Source organism: Pteropus medius, unplaced genomic scaffold (genome assembly GCF_902729225.1).
Source record: "Pteropus medius unplaced genomic scaffold, Ma_sr-lr_union100, whole genome shotgun sequence".
NCBI lineage: Eukaryota > Metazoa > Chordata > Mammalia > Chiroptera > Pteropodidae > Pteropus > Pteropus medius.
This window is the reverse complement of record NW_024342466.1, coordinates 4,658,341-4,679,924: the sequence shown is the minus strand read 5'-3', so window position 1 is coordinate 4,679,924 and position 21,584 is coordinate 4,658,341. Positions and strand designations below refer to the sequence as shown.

General features: G+C 55.5%; 1 protein-coding gene and 1 pseudogene across 3 annotated transcripts; both read right to left on the bottom strand.

Moving 5' to 3' along the window:
* Positions 1-1,096: 1,096 nt before the first annotated feature.
* Positions 1,097-20,839, bottom strand: ING5 (inhibitor of growth family member 5). Of its 3 annotated transcripts, none has more exons than XM_039861366.1 (8): positions 20,707-20,839; positions 18,198-18,269; positions 16,038-16,204; positions 14,922-15,033; positions 14,663-14,756; positions 5,916-6,051; positions 5,677-5,738; positions 1,097-4,218 (listed from the first exon to the last, which is right to left on the bottom strand). In XM_039861366.1, exons 1-8 carry the CDS (start codon positions 20,741-20,743, stop codon positions 4,176-4,178), a joined length of 723 nt encoding a protein of 240 aa, XP_039717300.1. In that variant the 5' UTR covers positions 20,744-20,839; the 3' UTR covers positions 1,097-4,175. The 3 variants fall into 3 exon arrangements, with proteins under 3 accessions (XP_039717300.1, XP_039717316.1, XP_039717307.1); XM_039861382.1 differs by lacking the exon at positions 20,707-20,839 and adding an exon at positions 20,021-20,111; XM_039861373.1 differs by lacking the exon at positions 20,707-20,839 and adding an exon at positions 19,866-20,007.
* LOC120601868 (uncharacterized) lies at positions 19,197-19,311 on the bottom strand (annotated as a pseudogene).
* Positions 20,840-21,584: the final 745 nt, after the last annotated feature.

The window sequence follows — 21,584 nt, the reverse complement described above, 5'->3', positions numbered from 1 at the left end:
TCTGTGGGCAGTTCCGATAATGGGGGCTCTGGGCCAGGTGGCTACCAAGAGCCAGGTGTCCAGGAACACGGGGACAAGGCTGAAGTAGAAGAAATGGGTCCTCGCCAGCCCATGGCCACGCCCGGGGCCACACGTGCCAATCTGCTCTGGTACCGGAGCCATAGCCAGAGTCGTGGCCTGACGAGGCTTCCATAAACCGCATTCCCGCAGGTGACCCGGGGGTCAAGTCCATCCCACTGCATCCACCTGTCAAGGGTGTGTTCTGCTTTTGCATTACTGTCCCACAGGGAGACAGGAAGAAGGCCATCCAGACTGGCCCTTCCCACCTTCATGGTCCCTGCTCCACAGGTCAGTCACTGCGGGAAGCCTGCCAGTTGTCACGTTTTTTCAGTGACATGGTGGGCACTGAAAGACAATCCTCAAACTGTCACTTCCTAGGCCCACGCGCTGACTAGCAGACCAGCAGCGCCTCGGACCGCTGGGGACGAGGAACCACTCAGAACCGGTGAAGATGACCACTGTCCCCCAAACTGCTGGCGTTCCCCTTCCCCAGGCGGTCCCCGCACAAAGGGTGGCAGGCGTCCTTGGAATGCTCAGAGGGGGACGGGCCAGCAGCAGACTCCAGGTCTGGGAAACGGGTGAGGCTGTGCCTCTCCGTCACGGCAACCACGCTGGGACTCTGGCCTCTGACCATCCATGCTCTCAAGGCCATGTCCTAAGAACCATTCAGTTCCCCAGGAGTCTTGACACCCATGCAGATCTTGGCAGGCAGGCCTGTTTGAGAGCAACTTAAGCCTCCATAAAGTGTCCTATGGCACTCACCTTGGGGACCGACTTCTGACACTACACAGTGGAAGCGCAGAGCTGACTGCTGACCAAGGTGCGGGTCCTACCCAGTCCTATGGCCGGCAGACCACCCTCTGGTTCACTGCACGGCCCCTTCCAAGTTCGACGTGGACAACACTGGCCATCTCTGGGTACAACTTAGGTTTTATCCTCTCCCAAAAGGATGCATTCTCTAACGTTCATTCCAAAAAATACTTCATTTATTAAACAATAGATCCATAATCTATAACATGATCCAAAAATACAGATATACACCTTTACATTATTTAATAAAAAGATTTACAATAGCATCTTTCCTTTACAAAGGGGACGTAATAATCCCTTGAAAATAAAACGTAACATTCATGTTAAAGCTGCATTGTCTTTTTGGATGAAATGTGGTGAATACCACAAAATACAGACGTAGGAAGAAAGGAACTTCATAGAACTGTCTCCTGAATGAGGACATTTTTCTCAGACTTCCCGTTCTGAAACTCCTCTCGACACAGGTAATGAAACCAACTGCTATTCACTGAAAACCGAGGAAAACGCTGCCTCTGCAGTGCCCAGGAGTGTCCGAGCCCTGCGGTGGGCAGGCCCGGCTGTGGCACGTGGGGAAGCTGCTCTGCGGACAGTGTTATTGCTCAGAGCAGCCCTGCCAAGGGACACGGAAGGTGGCAAGGTGCAGCGTGGCTGCAGAACATGGCTGTGTCCCCATGTATCCCAGCAAGACTCCACTGCAGGGCAGCTCTCCCGGCCCTGGCCAGGACCGGTCTCGCATCCCCCTGCCCAGGGGCCCCAGCCTGCAGAGTGGGCACCGTCACTCAGCCTCAGCCCAGCCAATATTTCCACGAGCACAGCCAGAGATGCGGGGCTCAGCTTAGCAGACTGTATCAGTGCAGCGCGTGGCTCCTGCCGGAGAACTAGAGGCTCCGAGGTGCTGGCTGACGGTGCAGCTCTGAGAACAGGAAGGTGATGCTGCCTCCCTCCCTTGCCAATAACCCATAGTCACGGAGGGCCCGCGCGCCCTCAGCTCTGACGGCTGCAAGGGGCACTGCTGGGCCCGGCCCAGAACCCTCAACCCAAGGGACGGGGCTGGCTGCAGAGCCACCCCCAGGATCAGATGTGGGGCCTGGCAGCACGGCCAGGGGTCTGGCCCGAATGACCCAGGATGAGGGCAGCCAGGCCGTGCAGGGCAATGCTTGGGTGGTCGAGCAGTGCGGGCGCCAGCCGTCCCCCACGGCCAGGCCAAGTGCCGTGACAGTCCTCCCGAGCAGACAGCACTCGAGCAGTTCTGACTCATGTGCAGTGCTGACAGTCAGGAAGGCCGATCACCATCCCAAGAGCGTCCGCGGAGCCTTCCTAGGCTGCTCCTTTCCGTCTTCTTCAGAGCTGTGTGCGTATTATTTTGGTGATATCACTGTACCTGGCAAAAATAAACACTAGAAACAGATAAGCACAGAAACTTAAAACAGGCCGATACGTGGGACGTTACAGTGAAGCAGGGTGACAGCATCGAATTTTAAACAGAAGCTTAAGACAGAGAAGTTGGCCACCTTTCCTGGGAATGAGCGAGGCCTCAGGAAACCAGGTGACAATGAGAACCACCAGCTGTCAACCTACATCCACAAACACCACTGTTTTCCCCCGGGGACAGTAATCGCAAAGTGTTCTAAAACGAAGTACAAATATTAAATTAGCTTCTAAAGAATCATCACAAACTTACTTACTGTACTTACCTATGCTCTCCACAAAAACTGGTAAAAGAGTGAAGAAAACAGTTTTCCACAATTTATTCCCCACATTTTTAAACACCTGCGTTAACACAGAGCTAAGTCAAGATACAAGTGTGCCTCGTTCCCAGAGTGGCCAGTGCTCAGCCTGGTGCCGCCCCTACCAGGAAGGAGCCGGCTGTGAGAGTGCTCGCCGGGCCCAGGGACAGGGCGGCGACAAGCCGAACCACTCAGCCTGAGACGGGAAAGGTCACACACGCTGACCTGTGACCCCACAGTCATCCGGGAGGAAGTCCTGCTCCCTCAGCTCGCCCCACACAGGACAGCAGTGCAGACACGTCCGGTGTGGCCTGAGGTCCGCTGAGAGACGCAGATGGGGATTCCAGCTGGGCCGTGGCCACCTTCCGATCCCCACTGTCACCTGCAGGAACAGCCCATCTAGGACAGCGTCTCCAGCTCCCCTGGGCCTGGGTCCTCTGCTCGGTGGAACGTTAAGAAGCAGGAGACGGCGCGTCACCCCAGACGACCCTCCTCAGAGAAGACGAGATTCTTCTGAAGCTGGGCATTTCGCACCTCGAGTCTACCTCTCGGGTGTCTTTCTCAGGCATGAGGACAAAAACAGGTTTCTCTTCTTTCTTCAGAAATCTTGACTTTGCCTTGGAGAGTCCAGGGACACTCCCAGGAGTCACCCTGCAGGCACCATCACAGATGGAGCCCACGCACCGAATGTGTGCAGTGTCCCCAACTAGTACCAAAGAGACAGCTCAAGATTGTTTGGTGAGTGCTGATTAAACAGAAAATACACCCTAGTTTCCTAGCTTCATTCCAGAACAGCTACTGTGACACAAATACACAAATCACATCACATAATTGTCGACCCCGATGTAAGCTGTGGACCTACTGTGCGACACAAGCGGGTTAAAGTCAGCTCTTAGTGGACTGGACTCACTTCATACAGACACGCTATCTGCTATTACACTAACTTCACCTTCACAGTAAAAACGTCTGTGATTCCCAGAGGCCCGGAGCACCAGCCCACGGGCCACGGCGCCCTTCGCCGGTGCTGGGCCCCGAACCGCGGCCGCCGGCCCATCCCAGGGCGTGCCCGGAAGGTGGAACCCCAGCAGGGCAGGGCGGGAGTCCAGACGACAAAGGCAGTCACAGTGAGGCAGAGCTGAGGCGGGAGGAGCCTGCCGTCACCACCGCCACTCCGCGCATGCCCTCGGCGTGGAAAGACGTGCCGGGCTCTCGGGGAGCGGCCCAGGACACTGAACAGGCCACGCGAGGCCCACAGCTCTGGCTGCAGAGCAGTGGCAGTGTACGCACCAGGCGGGGGTGCCCACAGGCCCGGCACGCCCCCCGCACGCCACGGGCGGCTGGCCGGGTTCTGCGCGAAGTCACGAGGGCGAAGCCACAGGGGCAAGTCCCCATGAGGTTGCTCCTCTGTGCAAACAGGGCTCAGGTGGGTTCGTTTGTTTTAGGAAATATCCAGAATTACAACTGGCCATTGAGTTATTAAATGTCACCCGGAACAAGGTCGTTTCAGAATGAAGATAAAACGCTGCAGCGTGCACGGCGGAGCCCACGGCGCGCTCTCCCGGCCCAGGGCCCGCGTCCTCACTTCTTCCTCCTCCTTTCCTGAACGCAGCGCGGACAGAACCTGGGACAGGAAAGGCACAGCCATCGGCCCTCTGCGCCACTTGCGCCAGGACCCGGAGGCCCCAACCCCGTCTCCCGGGCCCCCCGGGACAGCGGGCGCCGGCGAAGCAGCACCGAGACCACGAGCACGGAGTGGCGGCTTGATTGAGCACGTGTGCTTGCCGTCGGCTTCCCTCCTGCCACCGTGAGCGGTCGCAGGGTCAACGGTGACCAAAATGCAGACGACACCCGCAGTCTGAGTGGCCAGGACCCTGGGCAAGCAAGGCCCGGAGCCTCAGGCTCAGAGGGCTCTCGGGGACTCTCAGACGGTCCACGCTGCTTTCCACCTCAGCCTCCTGAGCACCCCAACAGGGCGCTGACTGAGTGTGGCTGGGACTGCCCAGGCCCCCCTTGAGCACGCCCCGCCCCTGGGGCCGCCCCGTCCCCTCCAAGGCCAGGAGAGAAGCAAGCGCCCCAGCATCGTGCTCATCACTCGGCGAGAACATGACCATCGGCTTACACCTAACGGATGGGGGAAGAGCCTGTATACTTGGTGGCCTCTGAAGTGACCCCGCTGGGAGGGAGACAGTTGGAATGGGCCCCAGCCCCGCCTCCCCAGCTCCACCTGCCCCAGGCCCCACAGCCCCACTGCTCCCAGAGGCAAACTTCCAGCACCTTCCAACCCGCCCCCCAAACCCGGCATGTCCCAGGTCAAACCAAACCAAACCTCCCGTCCCTCCCCACACCCAGCGAAGGGCCGGCCCCCCACTTCTGCCCGCTCCCCTGCCCACAGCGCCCCTCACGTTCCCGTCACCCATGTCGCGGGCACGGTCAGGGGCCGGCTGCGTCACCTCCCAGACTCCCCCGCGCCTCCCGGTGCCCGAGGAGCCACGGCCGGGGCACGACCACGCAGCACCCTCTTCTCGCTGTCAGACGCTGAGACCAGGGGACCGCAGGCTGCCCCCCGGGTGTCTGAGCCGCCTGCACGCAACCAAGGGCGGCATCACGCACGGTGGGACGGCAGCAGGTCGGGTCCCATGGCAAGACACGTGCCCACTGGGCACAAGCAAACAAAACCAGGTTTTGATTTAAATGACATCTCAGGGACAGCTGAGCCAGGACCAAGACGAGGAGCAGCTGTTTGATGCTGGGCTCCTTCCCCCGAACACTGCCCCAGGGGAAAGAGCCCCCGGCTCTCGTTTTTATTTGTCGTCCTGGCCTCACTCCGCGTCAGCACGGCAGAGCTGCAAGCGTAACCGGTGCGCCCCAGGCGAGGTGGGCGGCGCACATCCCTCTGCCAGCTCGGCTGGAGACCCAGGAGCAGCATGTGACGTGGCCTGGTCCCCAAAGCCACACCAAGAGCACCCAGAGCCCAGCAGGCACGGCCCCACTAGGCCCGGCCGGCCACCTGCACATTCGTAGGGGAAGCCGGCATGCACGGATGCCTGGCGGGCGGGACGAGACCCGGCCCCATACTGACCATTTTCCTTTGGGTTTCGTGGTCAGGTCCACACAGGCGAAGTGAAACCACTCGATCGGACACTGCAAGGCAGAGGGGAGGCGGGCGGTCACCAACCTGCCCCATGTGCACACACAGAAAGCAGAAGGGCGGCCCCTCCCGCCCCGCCCCGCTCCACAGGTGCACGCCGCCATCTGCCTCCCCGCCTCCAGGCCCCGCGTCCTGCACCAGAACCTCCCTCGGCATGCCCCAACACTCACGTCTGGGTTGTCACAGCCGATCATCTCCCCGTAGGACACCTGGTGGCACAGGCAGTACGTGGGCTCGTTCGGGTCCACAGGCATGTCCAGCACATCGGAGGGGTGCACAGACAGGATGGTGTCAGTGAACTCGGACCTGCCAGGAGACAGCAGTGGTGAGCAGCAGACAGGTGGGGGACACGTCGCCCCCATGCTGCCAGGCAAGGGCTGGGGCGAAGGTGCCGGGAGGCTGAGGGAGAATCGCTCGCCTCCCAGCACCGGCATCGTGTCCAGGGCCACTCAAGGGCACCCCATCTTGGCCCCTCCACCTGGAAAGGCCTGCTCCTGGGGCTCCCGCCCCTGCCCTAGGTCGACCCTCCTCAGCCTCCTGGGGGCCCTCTCCACTACACTCACCAGCAGACAGCAGGTGACACCTGAGAACCTGGCCTGGACCCCGCCCGACCCATCCGGTGTCCGAGCAGCCCAGCCTTCACCAGTGCCCCAGCCCCTCCCGCAAGAATGGCTGGCTGCTCCCACTGCACGTCCCTCGGGCACATTCACCCCAAACCCACGGAGCCCGCCAGCTCCCTTGCCCTCCCTCGAGCTCCGTCTGGGAGCCCCGCACTGCCCACCCGTCACCGGGGCCACCTCTGACGGCATCACCCCAGGGAAGCCGTCCACCCTCAGCTCTCCTCAGGGTCTCTAAGCAGCGGCCCAGCCAGGACCCCAGCTGCCCACACGTTCCCTCCAGGCCACTCCCCCAGGCCTGCAGCAGAGCAGCAGAGCAGGGAGACAGCGGCAGCGTCCACCCTAGAAGGAAGGCGATGGGGCAGCAACTCTCTGCGCTTTGCTGTTTTTCAAACACGGCCGCAGGCTGCAGGTGACCACAAACAGGACGCTCCCGTCAGCACAGAGAGAAAAGCCCCCAACCCAGCCCCAAGTCAAGGACACACGTGCACTGAAACCCGAGCGGCAAAGGGGCGCCGAGCATAGCGGCGGCCAGACAGCTGTGTCACGGCGAGGGTGACGTGGGTCTGCATCCCCGTCCGGTCACGCGCCAGGCTCCAGGCGCCCCCAGTTGCCACACGGCCCCACATCTGTGCTGTTCCCCCTACGAGGCTGCCCTGGGCTCCGGGCCGGTCCGGGCCTCCTCCCTCTGCCGTCTCTGGGAACACACAGGGCTTTCTCTTCATGTCTGAAACCACAAATGTCACAGGAACGTGCCCTTCCCGTGAGCGTGAACACTGCTTCAGGCAACCATCACAAGTCCTCAGGCCAGGACACGGGTTCCTTGCTTCTGCTGAAACCTAGATCTGTCACCGTGGCCAGTGATACTCGGTCCCACCCCACCAGCTGCATCCTGCCTCCCGGGTGCTCCCCAGGTGACCAGGGCCCCTCCCCCTAACAGTCGGGCCCTGGCTCCCCGCGCCCCAGCTCTGACTCCACTTCAGCGGCCGCTTGACCTGCGCCTGCCACTCCAGGTTCAAGGCACTGGCCAGATCCAGGTGGCAGCAGGAGAGGCTGGAGGGGTTGAGGGGACCATGCAGCAAGGCCGCCGCCCAGCCAGCAAGGACTGGGGATGGCTCCTGCGTCTCCAGGGGGAGCAGTCAGGTGGGGGGCAGGGCGCCCGCAGGGATGTCCCTGCCGAGTCTGTCCTAGGGCAGGCTAGAGGCCCCACTGTCTGCGCCACTCGCTCTGGCCCTGCTGGGTAGAGGCTTCCTCCAGGCGGATTCTCCTGGGCATGGCAGGCACCCCTCAGCCGGCACCCTCCGAAGTGCTCCCAGTAGCCCCTGCAGGGGTGCTGCTCACCCAAGGCCTGGGGTTCAGGGACTGAGGAGAACCATCCCCCGCCTTGCCGGAGAATAGCACTGGCCAGGCCAGTCCCCGGGATGGCAACGGGGCAGCCGAGCTTGTGCAATGCCCCAGACGGGACAGGGGGACGCCCGTGAGGCTGTCAGCACGCCACTCTGGGGGCCTCCCTGCCCCTACTGAGCCCCCCAGCAGGGAAGACAAGCTGTGACATGCCAAAGCAGTCCTACCCAAAAGCAGGCTTTGAAGCCACTAGGCCAGTGGGGACACAGGGCAGTGGCTCACCACGCATGTCTCAGGACCGTGTCCTCAGAGCCCCGCCCAGGCCTTCACTCAGACGCCCGCTCTGACCCTCGCTGCCCGCACGGCGCCGAGGGGGGCCGGGACGGGTGTCGGGGCAGGCCGGACACCCTCACGCACCCCTTGCCTCAGCCCCTCCGGCCTGTCCGGCATCTGCGAAGTGGCAGTGACAGCGCCGTTGCTCAGGTTGCCAGGGAGACGGAGGGATTCTCATGGACGGGCCGAGTGCATCCCGGTCCCCGACGGCCTCACAGACACCCCTGCCCCTGACGTCCACTCATCCTCTGTGCTGGGCAGCCAGCCCAGCGGAAGGCGGAGCAACCTGCCTCCGCCGTGACACAGCGGTCACCAACACGCACACCACCACACACGTCAGGGAGAGCGGCCAGCCAGCAGGGCAGCTGCGACAGGGTGGGTCATCACCAAGGTCTCTGAGGCGCAGCCAGGCGCACTTCCTGTTCCAGAGGCCCCAGTGCTGAGATCCTGTTCCCTCTGAGGGGGCCCTCGGGTGAGGAAGAGTCACACTGCTCTTCCCCGGAGATGGCACGGCTGCCCCTAGTTCTGCCCAGGAGGACAGAGAACGCGGCTGCCATACGAGTTAAAACGCAAACTCAACGAAGGGCTAAAACCACGTGTTAAAGACAATGGAAAACTGAGGAGGGCGGGCGGTGGCGATGGGGCCACCCTTGGTGACACCCACGGGCTGCCACTCCACGGTCCAGTGACTGGACTCAAGGGCCTCGCAGAAGGTGACGGGGAGGCAGAGTGAAGTCACCCGTCGCATCCTCGGGAAAGGCACCTGCCTCCGACTCAGCCGGCCCACTCCCTGGACCTGCGCGACCGTGGACACAGCAAGGCCGGAGCTGAGACAGAAGGAAAAGCCAGATCTCTGGGTCCTCAGTCAGGAACCGAGAGGGCCCCCCCCTCATGCTCTCAGACACCAGAGGGAACTGGGTCTAAGTGGGGGACATCCAGCCTCCACCCTGCTCCTTCCGGGGGACAGCAGAAATCCCACTCCCCAGCCCTAAGGTCGGACAGATGAAAACACTGTATGATGTGAAAGGAGCAGGAACTTGTGACTGGCAAGCAAGAGAAAAGCTAACAGAAGCTGAAGCACACGTGGCCCAGATGTTAAATCAGCAGACAGGGTCATGAAACAGCTATTAGAGAGAATACGTGAATGTGATGGACACATACATGAAGACTTTTCACAAGGGAACTAAAATCCATCCAAAAAAAGGGAATCGAATGAGTGTTCCAGAACAGAAAGCCACAGCATCTGAAATCAGTGTTCGGACCTCAGCCACCTGCAGCTGGCAGAGCCCTGCTCTCCACACGACAGACAAGCACCCACGCTAGGGCAGAGCCTCTCCAGGCCCCTCTGGAGCAGTTTCCACGGCTGGCGTTAGCCCCTTCCCAGACCTACAGAACTCGGGCTTCAACAGAGCACGCTCGGGACTGTGCGCCTCCGGTGCGAGGTCACCGACCCCACTGGGCGAAGGAGCAGCGCTGTCCAAGTGTGCAGTGAAGACGCGCAATCCAGGGCTCACGTCTCATTAGCAAAGTTCAGACTCTGGGAAACTCTACAAGTCGAACAGTCCTTCAAAAGGAAAACCATGGAGAAAAGAAAGGTATAGAAGAAAAACTTACATGCTAAAGATACTTATAGGACTCACCTAAAAAAAGAAGAGAAAACGACTTCCACTTGTGACCATGACACAGGAGTGGCACCAAACGAACGTGCCCTCCCACTGTGAGGAACGAGCAAACTGGACAGAATGTGTGCGGCAACCATTTCCTGACCCTGGACAAAAGGCGGCACAGGACTGCGATCCCAAGAGAAGGTAAACAGACAAGGTGACACCAGCGATCGCCGGGGCTTTCTGCCTGGAGGCACTTTCCACACTCCAGCCCGCAGAGCAACACAGACAGCATGGGTGTCAAGAACTGAGGAGAAAAACACAACGCTCAGGGAGGGCGAGGCTGCTGAAATTTGGGAGGCGGGTGCTGCAAAGGAGGAACCTAAAGAATTCGCTCCGGAAATCTGCAAAGAAATTGTTTTTCGAGTTCTTAGCTGTTTGTGCACAGGCTGAGAGAGCCGGGGAGCTGTGAGCTGGACAATTCCCAGAGCTCCAAGCCGAGAGAATGGAGAGGCCTCATCACACTCCAAGGGCGCTCAGAGGAGAGCTCAGAAGGGTCACACCCAGCCAGGCCTAGAGTACAGGATGCCTAACCAGGGGCTAGCAAAACGCGGGCAGCCGGGCGCTTGCTTCTGTAAACAAAGCTTCTTTGAAACACAGCCATGCTGTTTATCTACATATTTTCTGTGGATGCTTTTGATATAAAACAGCACAGCTGAGTGGTCCAGCAAAAACGACGTGGCTTGTGAGCCTAAAATATCTACTATCTGGCCCTTTAAGAAAAAGCTTTTCACAAAGGTTAAAATAAACCTGCAAAAGATGAAGCTGATCCACGGGAGATTAAACTACTGACCAAAAATTTAAAAAAATTCAACACCCACTAAAAGAAGACAACAAAATCCAGATATTCAACAACATAAAATACATACTGTCTAGCACTCAGTCAAAAACTACTAGACACGTGAAGGACAACATGACTTATAACTAGGAGAAAAATCAGTCAAGAGAAACAGACCTGCCAAACTCACTATCAAATTATAGACCTTAAATACGCACAGCTTTTTGCATGCCAATCATACCTTAATAAATTGGTTTTTAAAAAAGGAAGAAAGAAATAGACCTGGAAATGACATAGGTAGAATCAGAGAGAAGTCTTTAAAAAGTCATTGTAAATACGTATATTAAAGATATCAAGGAAAATATGACATGTAACAGGAGAAACATAAGGTATAGAAAAGAAACAAATAGAACTTCTTGAGAAGGAAATCTCTCAAATGAATGATTCACTAATGGAGATGAAGATTACATCAGACACCAAGGAAGAAAAAGCCTCTCGATAACGACAAAAAAACAAACTATCCAATTAAAAAATGGGCAGAGGACTTGAACAGACACTTCTCCCTAAAGGACATACAAATGGCCAACAAATATATGAAAAGATGCTCAACATCGCTAGCTATTAGAGAAATGCAAATTAAAACCACAATGAGATACCATCTCACACCGGTTAGAATAGCTGTTACAACAGGACAAGTAATAACAAATATTAGCGAGGATGTGGAGAAAAAGGAACCCTTATACACTGCTGGTGGGACTGCAAATTGGCACAGCTACTATAGAAAACAATATGGAGGTTTCTCAAAAAACTAAGAATTGAGCTACCATATGATCCAGCAATTCCTCTACTGGATATTTACCCCAAAGACTTGAAAACCCATATCCAAAAAGATATTTGCACACTGAGGTTTATAGCAGCATTATTCATGGTGGCCAGCAACATGGAAGCAACTGAAGTGTCTTATGATAGACAACTGAATAAAGAAGCTGTGGTACACTTATAAAATGGAATATTACTCAGAAGAAGAGATGAAATACTGCCATCTGCGACAACATGGATGGACCTCAAGATAATCATGCTAAGCAAAATAAGCCAGACAGAAAAAGCTGAAAACCATATGGTGTCACTTATATTTGGGATACAAACCTAAAAGCAACAAATAACAGGACAAACAGAGACTCATGGACATGGACTATAGACTAGTGGTTACTAGAGACAGGGTAAAGGGGGTCAAATATGTGGTGACGGACAGAAATCTAACTATGGGAGATGAACACACAGTGTAAACATGTATATGCCTTACTGTTAAAGTGTACAGCTGAAACTTAGTGGATGTTGTTAACCAATGTCATCATGAAGAAATTTAAATAAGTAAAAAGAAAAACTTGAAGATAGAGTAATAGAAACTACCCAAACTAAAGCACAGAAAGAAAAATGCTGACAAAAAAATCAGCAGGAAAAAAAAAAATCGGCAGAGCCTCAATGACGTGGGAATATATCAAGCTACTAACATAAATGTAATTGGAGTCCCATAAATAAGGAGAAAGCAGCAGAAAAAAACATTTGAAGAACAGGCTGAAAATATTCCAAATTTGATGCAAAGTGTAAGTCAACAGTTCCAAGAAGCTCAATAAGCTCTGAGCAGAATACACACAAGAAACCCACACCAGGACCCAGTATGGTTGTTAAATATCAAATTGCTAAAGAAAAATCTTAGAAAGCAGCAAAAACAAATAAAGCCACTTACATAAAGAACAAAGATAAGAATTATCAGTCATTTCTCATCAGAATCAAGGCAAGATGGAAGGCAACGGGACATCTTTAGTGTTAAAGTCAACCTAACCTTCTACGCCCACCAAAAATATCCTTCGAAAATAGAGGTGAAGAAAGACATTTCCAGGGAAACGAAACTGAGAAAATTCATCACCGTCGGCCGCCCCGCACTGGGAAGATGCTGGAGGGAGTTCTTCAGGCAGAAGGGAGACGTTAGAGGTTAACGGCCCGGAAACGACAGACATGTGAGCGACTATAAGAGGTTCTCGCATTTTAAAACCTGCTTACGGAAATCAGCGGTTTAGACCTAAAACTGTAACACTAACATGTGAGGCTTATCATGTGGAGAAGTAAAACTTGCGAGGACAGCAGGAAGGCAGAGTGCATGTGCGGATTCTGGTCTTACATGCGAAACAGCACACTGTTATCTAAGTTACTATCCCTAACTGGGTTAATCTGAACGGTCTGACTATCACAACGAAAAGGCAGAGACTGTCAGACTAGATAAAAAAGCAAGAATCTGCTGCCTTCAAGAGATGCACTCTACATACAAAAACATAAACACATTGAAGAAAAAGAAAGATAAAGGAAAAAGATGCACCACGCCAAAACTCGCCATCAGACAGCTGGGGGCCACAGTAACAGCAGACAAAGTAGACTTCAGAACAGCGAGTGCTACGGGAAATAAAGAAATAATGATAAAGGAGTAAATAATTTTTCTAAAACACTAAATGTACATGTAGAACCAAATAATAGAGCTTCAAAATACACGAAGTAAAAACTGACCAAACAGAAAGGAGAAAAGACAAATCCATAACTAGAGTTGGAGATTTCAACAATCGTCTCTCAAAAATTTACCTCTACATAAGCCATGGGTCAGAAAACCATAAAGGAAATTTTCAAATATTTTGAATGCAATAAATTTTGATATGCTGTATTTTTATTGCATTCAAAATATTTGAAAATTTCCTTTAGAGGACATACTTATATTAGAAAAGGTGTGAAAATCAATGATCTAAACTACTTCTAACTTAAAAAGATAGAAAAAGAAAAGCAAAGTAAATCTGAGTTTAGTAGGAAAAAAGAAATAATAAAAGAGGAGAATTAAATGTAAGAGGAAACAATGAAAATAAAAATCAATAAAACCAAATGCCACCTCTCTGAAAAGATCAAGACAAAACGAGAAACGACATAAATTACCAATATCATCAGGCCTGAAAAAGCAGTCATCTCCACAGATCCTACAACATCAGAAGAATAATGCAACATTATAAACAACTTGATGTCAATAAATCAGACAACTTATATGAAACAACAAATCCCTGAAAGACAGATTACCAAAATTGACTCAGAAAGAAACAGAAAACCTGGATAGTTCCAAAACTTCAAAAAACTCAAATGCAGCATCAAACCTTATACATAAAATGAGAACATCTTACTGTATGTAAATTATATATATAAATAAAGTTAATCTCGAAGGTTAATGTCCAGGAAGCACACATAGGAGACAAAATTAGGAAGAAAGAATGGGAATCCACACTAGATAAGTGGGGATTGTGCTTGTCTGGGGCTTAGGGAGGTCATGGTTCTGACGGGCACAGGAAAGGGCTGCTGGCAGCAGCCAGGCACCGACGAGGCTGGGGGGACGAGGCCACACCTCCTACAGCGCTTCATCACACCGCGCGTCTGGGCCGTGAGCTGGTCTGCACCCTGCTGCTTCACAATGCCCAGGCTGGCATCTGGGCTTTTTTGAAAGATGAAAGTTTGAACCCAGGCTTTAATAATAAAGCTTTTCCCTTTCTGTCAGGAACTAGGTCTTCTGACCTCTCCCTATAACCGTCAGAATCGTCACAGAAGCCACCTGGCATTTTACCATTTTCTGTTTAGTCTAAATATCACTTCTGTGAAGTGACACTGCAGTACCTGGGGGGTGGGGAGCACGTGGGAGGCTTCAAATGAAACATTCTCAACTTCAAGTTAAATGACATGTATATTTAATAAACGTAATCACACAATGATAAATATGTACAAATATACACCTATATACGAAATGATCAACAGATATATATTCAGCTACTAAAGAGTGGGTTAGCTTGAACTGTAACACACACTGTCGTGTCACTGGAGAGGCAGGACACAGGCTCAGAGAAGGGGCTGGGCAGCACGCCGGGTGCTCCCGCACGCTGGCTGTCCAGCTCGGGCAGGCACCCTCCCTGGGGACCACCGGTGACAATGCTGCTCGCCCCGGGCTGCTGGGGGACCGCCAGACCGGCACCCGTAACGCCCGAAGCTCTGCGGCTGCACCGGCACGTGTGCGCGCATCCTCGGGGCGGCTGCCACTGCTGTTCTAGCCCTGACAAATACTGATGGTGTCTCGGGGAAAAGAGAAAAGAAAAACGGGCTCTCACCCTCCTTTGTGCTTCTTCTTCTTCGGAGTGTCTTCCTCGGAGGTTCTCCGGCCTCGGCCGCGGGAGCCTCTCTTTTCTTTCTGACCTCGACCTTCTGAAAGACAACAAAGACCCCAGCTGTTTTCACCAAACTCACTGAACAGGACAAGGTTTGAGCAAACACGATATTTACTGTAACGTTCCTAACACATTTAACAAACAAAATTCTTCAATACGCCATAGTTAAAATAACAAAATAAGGGAAAACTGGCAGACTCGCTTTTTAACCCTCGTGCTCCAGAGCTCTCGAAGTCGCTGCCCTCCATCTTGTCCTTGAGGTCTGCTTCGAAGCGCGCCAGGTCCGCATCGAGCCTTCGGATGTGTTTATCCACCTGCGCAGAAGGACGCGTGTGGGCCTCATTTAAAACGGAAAGCGACGATCTGCAAGTCCGGCAGCGAGCACTTGCAGGCCCTTTAACTGGGTCTCCAGTTAACGAAGCTCAGCGAAAACGTGGCCGCTGCTTCGAAGTGTCTGCAGGGCCTTCCCTGCCACCTTGCCGGGATACACCCCGCTCAGGAGGAACCCTGGAGGTCGGCGGTGAGACTTGTGAAGTGCAGTGGGGTAGGGGTGAGGACACTTGGCCTGAGTCCTAATTTAAAAACACAGAGGTCCTTAAACAGGACAACCAAAAAAAAGAGAGAACAGGCTACCGGCCTAGCACTGCAGGTGCCGGACGAGCTGACGAGCGAGCGCCCAGCAAGACGTGTGCGGGGCGACCCTGCCCAGAGTGCCGGCACGCGCTCAGCTGGAGAACCGGGCCTGACAGTCGCTGATCCCGGAGGTCCCAGCCCACGAGGCGAGCAACAACACCTGCCAAGTCTGGAAATGAACCGCAGCCCCAAGTGCATCACACGTCACAGAGAAAATCTGCCTTAATGGTCACTGATCGAACCTAACACTCCAGAAAACAGGCCGCTTACTCTAAAGACACAGAAGTTTGGGCATCAAAATCTCAAATATAAGCATCAAGGTGTCCATCTAGGGTATTCTTTTTCAAACACATCTTAACTCAGGTTTTGAAGAAATCGCTGTCGTGTTATGGGAGAGGCGGGGTAGGGCCTCAGTCAGGTGACCACCCAGGAGGACAGCAGGGCTTCACCACACGACCTCACGTGCACTGCGGGACAAAGCCCTGTGTCACCACATGAGCTGAGGAAACACGATACAACACATTCTAGGACTTTCCTAAAGCTGACCAAAAAGAGAATTAACATACATATAAAAACGGATAAAACAGATGGCTTCCCCAGCCACGTACACAAACCAACACAACGACACACAGTTCCGTCCCGTGAGGGACGCGTCCCTCGGCACCCGCGCTGCGAGCAGCCTCACCATCTCGTAGGTCTGCATGGCCAGCTGCACCTTGTCGTCGCTGTACTCCTTGCAGCGGCTGTAGGCGCTCTGGATCCTCTGCAGATGCGCCACGCGCTGCTCCGCAGACAGGGCCCTCACCGAGGCGATGTACTCCGCCGCCAGCGTGTCGATCTCGGCTTTCTTATCTGACAGAGAAAGGCGGGAAGCCGGTCCCTGACGGTGCGCCAGCACACACTCAGCGGGCTGGCGGCAGACGGAGCCCGACGATACCGAGTTTTGGCAAAGAGGTGACAGCCCGCACTCCGCAGACAGGGAGGCATCGTGGGGCCGTGCAGACGCTCCAAGCTGGGCGACGCCCAGGGCTGTCCCGGGATGTGACTGCCACCCCAGCGGGCGTGCGCCCTGCCCCGTATGACCCTCAGGGGTCCCGGTTTGGATAACACGCGCTCACCTCCCCGGGCACCTGGCCCACTACCTTAGGCACACACCCTACAGACTCAGACGCCAGGACACGCTGGGGAAACAGTCATAGCTGCACAAATCAACCAAAATGTCCAGCCTTCGCTCAGAGATAGATGTGCTGTTGTCCAGCAGCAAAAAGAACCAACTGCTGCCCCACGTGACAGCAGGGAGTAAACCACAGAAGGGGACACTAAGCAGGAAGAGCGGCACCGGAGGGAGACGCCCTGCGTGGTTCACGAATGTCGAGGGCGGAGCAGACGCGGCTCTCGGCTCTGGCGCAGAGGCAGGGAAGCTCAGGGTGGCTGCCTGTCACAAAGGTCCCCAGGGGCCAGAGGCGCCACTTCACCTGCAAGAGGTTCACCGGGTGACGTGCATTAAGCAACTCGTACTTATGCTGTTTATGCTTATTTTGGAATGTAAATGCTGTTATTTTGTAATGAAAGTATGCTCCGTATTTGCGAGTCAGGATGCTGCGCCTTAGTGAAAAACCACAGCCATTCCGATAAGGAAAATGAATGGGAAGCACCCACCGCCACGCTCATCATCAGGAAATGTAACACCCCAGGGCTAAGGACAGCCTGGAACTTTCAAACAGGGCAGGAGAAGGGCCACGCCTATAAAAGCTGGGGACCCAGGGGCCTCTGACGCATCCGCAGCAGCGTGGCAGCAGTGAGCCAGGGCGGAATGCCTCGCACGTCCAGGGGGTGGCTGTCACCCTGGAAGGCTGTTCCCAGCCACACGACAAGTCAACATGAGGCCAGAACAAACACGTCCTCAGGCACGCCTTCCCATGTACCCTACCCTTTCTCAGGAGGAGACCAGAGGCAAAGCTCCTAGGAAACGAGGGGGCAGAGCAAGAACGAGGACATTCAGGGCCCAGGAAACACGTCCCGGCGAGAAGAAGGAGCAGCAAAGAGGGAGGCCAGGAAGACCCAGGGCCAGAAACCGCCGGCCCAGGATATCTGAGGACAGAGGGCTCCTGGGGAGGTGTCAGTGCAGAGCGAGCAGAGCCATAGAGAACCTGGGCAGCAGACACTGATAACGCGGAACGTGTGTGGAATGTGGAAAACAAAACCAACAAACAAAGCCATTAGGAACTCCAAGAAAAGCACAGTCATTCAAAAAGTCAGGTAAGCAAAGCACATGGCGTGGCTCAGTCGTAAGCTACCCACAGAGTGGTCCCGATGGGAACGCATCGCCATCACTGGTCTACGACGCAAACCCCAACCCACAACCCTCGGGAGGCGGGGAAGCAAGGCGGGGTGCACAAGGTGGGTGGGGTGCAACTGGAGAGGAGGTCTTCATTTTCCATGATGACTAAAATCGAAAACTGAAGGGAAATAAAGTAAGAAATAACAGCAAAATGTGATACTTAGAAATAGAGAGTTAAATACCAAGAGATCAAAAGCACTTTTTAAACTATGCATCTGCATATAGTTTAAAATTAGAAAATCTTTTAAAAGAGAGAAAAAGTTAATAAACACTTTGACTATAAGGAGGGGATGATGCTTACAAAGCCGTGATCTGAAAATGCGTAAGAACCGGAGGAACGAAGTCTGGTTTAAAGTGTTAGTGCTCTCTCTAAGACACCATCCGCGCCCACAGCTTAAGGCTGGGCCGCAGCCCCACTGCACCAGGCCCCTCCCCCGGTCACCCAGTGCCACCCCAGTATCCTAGCGCCTCCCCTCTCTGGCTGTACTGAAGGCCTGAACCCACCTTCTGTCCTCTGGTCCAGTTCTCGCATCAGCTGGAAGTTCCTCTGAAGTTCACAGGGAAGGTTCTCGATACCTGAAACAGACAGACTTCTCAGAGCAGCACTCAGACCTGCCTCCAGGCTTTGCACCTAAAGTCTGCAGATAACGAGCCTGCTTTGCCTTCTGTTTCTGTTCGGGTTTGCAGGGGACAAGGATAAAGATATCTTCTTTTAGGGACAGACGCATGAGCCACCAAACACTGCTAACGGGCCGACACACATCAGAAGCTGTCAGAAGCTGGAGAAGCCAGAGGTGAACTTAGAAACAAGCTATGAGCAGAGGCAGCGAGGATGGCTGTGACTCTCCCGCTTAAGACCCCAAGCCATTCGTGCTGCTAAATTACCCGCCACAGCTAGCCAGTCCCAAATGCTGGGGTCCTCCGTGACCTTCCCTCACCATACTCTGAACCCCAGTGCCCTAGGCAGTGCAGATCAGCGCTGGCCAACAGAACTTCCTGCAAGGATGGTAAAGTACTCTGAGCTGCCTGATGACGAGCGCCACTAGAGCCACTGAGCATGGGAAGTCGGGGAGTTCCACTGAGGGCTGAACCTCTAATTTCACTCGTTTAATTCATTTAAACAGGCCGTGCAGGATGGTGCAGGGCGAGGACCTTGCTTACCTGTCTGCACTGCCATCCCCCTAGTCCAGGACAACCTCCTTACCCGCCTGCACGGCCACAGTGAGTCCCCAACTGGGCTCCCGCATCCAGCCTTGGCACCCCTCCAATCTCCCCGCCTGCCAGTGGTCATTTTAAGACCTTAACCTATTCTTCCGAAGCTGCTAACCAAAGCCCCAGCACTCCCAGCTCACCCAGTCCTGCAAACTCCCAGCATAGCCTCTGGGCTCAGCACGCCCTGCCGGGACCTCCTTGCTCTGTCCTACTCCCCAGGGCTCTGCAGGACAGGCCCACCCTTGCTCTCAGGACCTGGCCCTTCATCTTCTGTGAACTTTTTATTTTTTATGCTTACAGAACCTGGTCTTCCTAGGTGGTCTCCCATCCAAGTACTAACCAGGCCCGACCCTGCTTAGCTTCCAAAATCAGAATCGGGCTTGTTCAGAGTGGCATGGCTGTAGACTTCTGTGAACTTTTTAGAAATCCATCTGCCTATTTGACAGTAAGTTCCAGAAAAATGGGGCTCCTGTCTGCTTTCCTGGCACACAGCAGGTGTGTAGGGAGCAAGCAGGAGCCCCCACGTGACATAACTCACAATCCTCAGACTCTTCATGGGGCCCACTGGGGAGGTAGTGGGACAGAGAAGGGCAAGTGACAGTGCTCCCCAGCAAACACCTGGGTGCAGGCCTCTCTGGTGACAACGCGAGAAAACCCTCCCTGCACGCGCTCAGGACAGGCCAGGACAGCAGAACAAATGCCGAGGACTGGACAACCCTTTCGGGAGAGTTGATCCCCACTGTCTCCCTAAGAGTGGGGCACCCAGGCCTGAGAGACTGTGCATAACCCCAGTGCAGCACAGCACTCCAAAGTCCCCCAAACCCAACTCAATATCCCCCCAGGTCACACCCCTGCTGGAGCCAGCCCCGCTGGGTTCAAATGTGTTTGACCCTGACAAGCTACTCAGCCTCTGTGAAATGCGGGGAATAACCGTCTGCTCAGAAGTACAGGAGGGTTCACCCTGAGCTACAGGTAGACAGGACAGCTGCATGAGCCTCGCAGACTTTAACCAGACCCGTCGGTAAGGTCTCCTGCGGAAAGGAAAGCGCCCCGGGAGACCCTCCATGCCAGCACCGCCTCCCCATCCTGCAGATGCGCAAGCTGAGATTAAGCACCTGGAAGTTACTCCGCGGGTCCCAGGCCCAGAGCCCCTCAGTCCTGCACCAGCTTCCAAACGGGGTGGGACCCCCTTCTTAGGCTTGCGCGGTAGGGGCGGGGCCAACCCGAGGAGGGCGTGGTCAGATGGGCATGGCCTAGCCCAGGAGGACAGGGCGGGGCCGAGGGCGGGGAGTGGAGGGGACAGAGGCGGGAAGAGAGGGGTGGGCCCACTGAGGAGGGAAGGGCCTGGCCAGAGGGCGGCTGAGCTGGGGAAAGAAGACCCCAACCAAGGAGGGTGGGGCTATTTAAAGACCTAGCTAAGAAGGAAGAGTAGGGGCCAAAAGAGAACAGAATGGGCCCCAGTCGGGGAGGGGCGGGGCACCGAGCCGAGCCCGGGAGAGAGGGGCGGGGCCTGTCCGAGATGGGCGGGGCTCGCTCCTAAGGGGCGGGGCCGAGTTGGGCCGGCCCCGCCCCGCCGTGACGCACCTGGAATTGGCGCGGTCCTGCCGGCGGGACCCCGCGCCGCACCCCCCGCGCGCGCCCCACCCTCGTACCCGCCCCGCCCCGCGCGCGCCCCCTCCACCCTGGGCCGCCCCGCCGCCAAGAGCCCCACGGTCTGCGCGCGGGTCCTGGCGTGCGGGGATGGCAGGGCGGGGAGGGCCCCGCGCGGGCGGCGGCCCGGGGGGCGCAAGGAGGCGCTTACTGTCCAGGTAGTGCTCCAAGTACATGGCGGTCGCCATCTTCGTCCGCGGCCGCGCTCTGGGTCTGCGCGGGCGGGCGGTGCCGCGAGAGGCGGAGGGCGGGGCCGGCGCGTTCACTATTAATGAGCCTCGCGCGTTGATTGGCCGGGCGGTGGGGGCGGCCCGACGGCCCGCCCTCTGACTTCCGGTCGGCAGGGTGAGCGTGGCGTCGCGCGGGAGCAGAGCTGGCATCGCAGCGGGGTTCCCGGCGGTAGCGAGGAGGGGTAGGAGCTGGGGTCCCGCTTGCCCTGGACACCCCCTCGCGCCCCACTCCGGGCCTCAGCCCGTTCGGCCTGGTGGGCGCCGACTCTCAGCCCAGGAGCCCCATCGCCCGCCGGTGTGCCGGGTCGGGCGCAGCAGGTGCCTGCAAGGAGCGACTAACGTGGTCCAGTGAACGATAGGGTCCCCGGAGTACACCGGATGCGCGCAGAAAAACGGGGGGTGACGGGAATCACCACTTGTAGCTGGGGGTTAAGGCGCTACTCGGGCCAGCGCCCACGATTCTCCTCCCCGCTCAGCGCTGGCCGCTCACGGGGCGCCTCCGGAAGGGCCTCTGCGCGACCTTCGCCCACTCAGAATGCCCGGGGCACAACTGGCCGCTGGACAGAGGGAGGCTGGGCCCCGGAACCGCACCCCCTTCTTGACCCCTGAAATTAAGGTGGTGGTTCCTACAAGTAGCATACTCCTGAGCAGTAGTTTCGTTATTGCAAGTGCATGTTTAAAGATGTACCCCCATTCTTGAACTCTCTAAACTCCAGTTAGATATTTGAAATGGAAACATTCATGTTTTGGCCATTTTTATGTTCATTATAAAAATTCAAACTATGCAGGAACTTGAAAT

What these genes read in the sequence shown, in the direction of transcription:
- ING5 (XM_039861373.1), bottom strand. Translation starts at nt 19,971, where the DNA reads ATGGAGGGTCTCCCGGGGCGCTTTCCTTTCCGCAGGAGACCTTACCGA. An exon ending in CCATGCAGACCTACGAGATG is followed by an intron (nt 15,034 to 16,037) that starts GTGAGGCTGCTC and finishes CCTTCTGCGCAG; the next exon opens with GTGGATAAACACATCCGAAG. An exon ending in AAGAAGAAGCACAAAGGAGG is followed by an intron (nt 6,052 to 14,662) that starts GTGAGAGCCCGT and finishes GTCTCCTGGCAG; the next exon opens with GTCCGAGTTCACTGACACCA.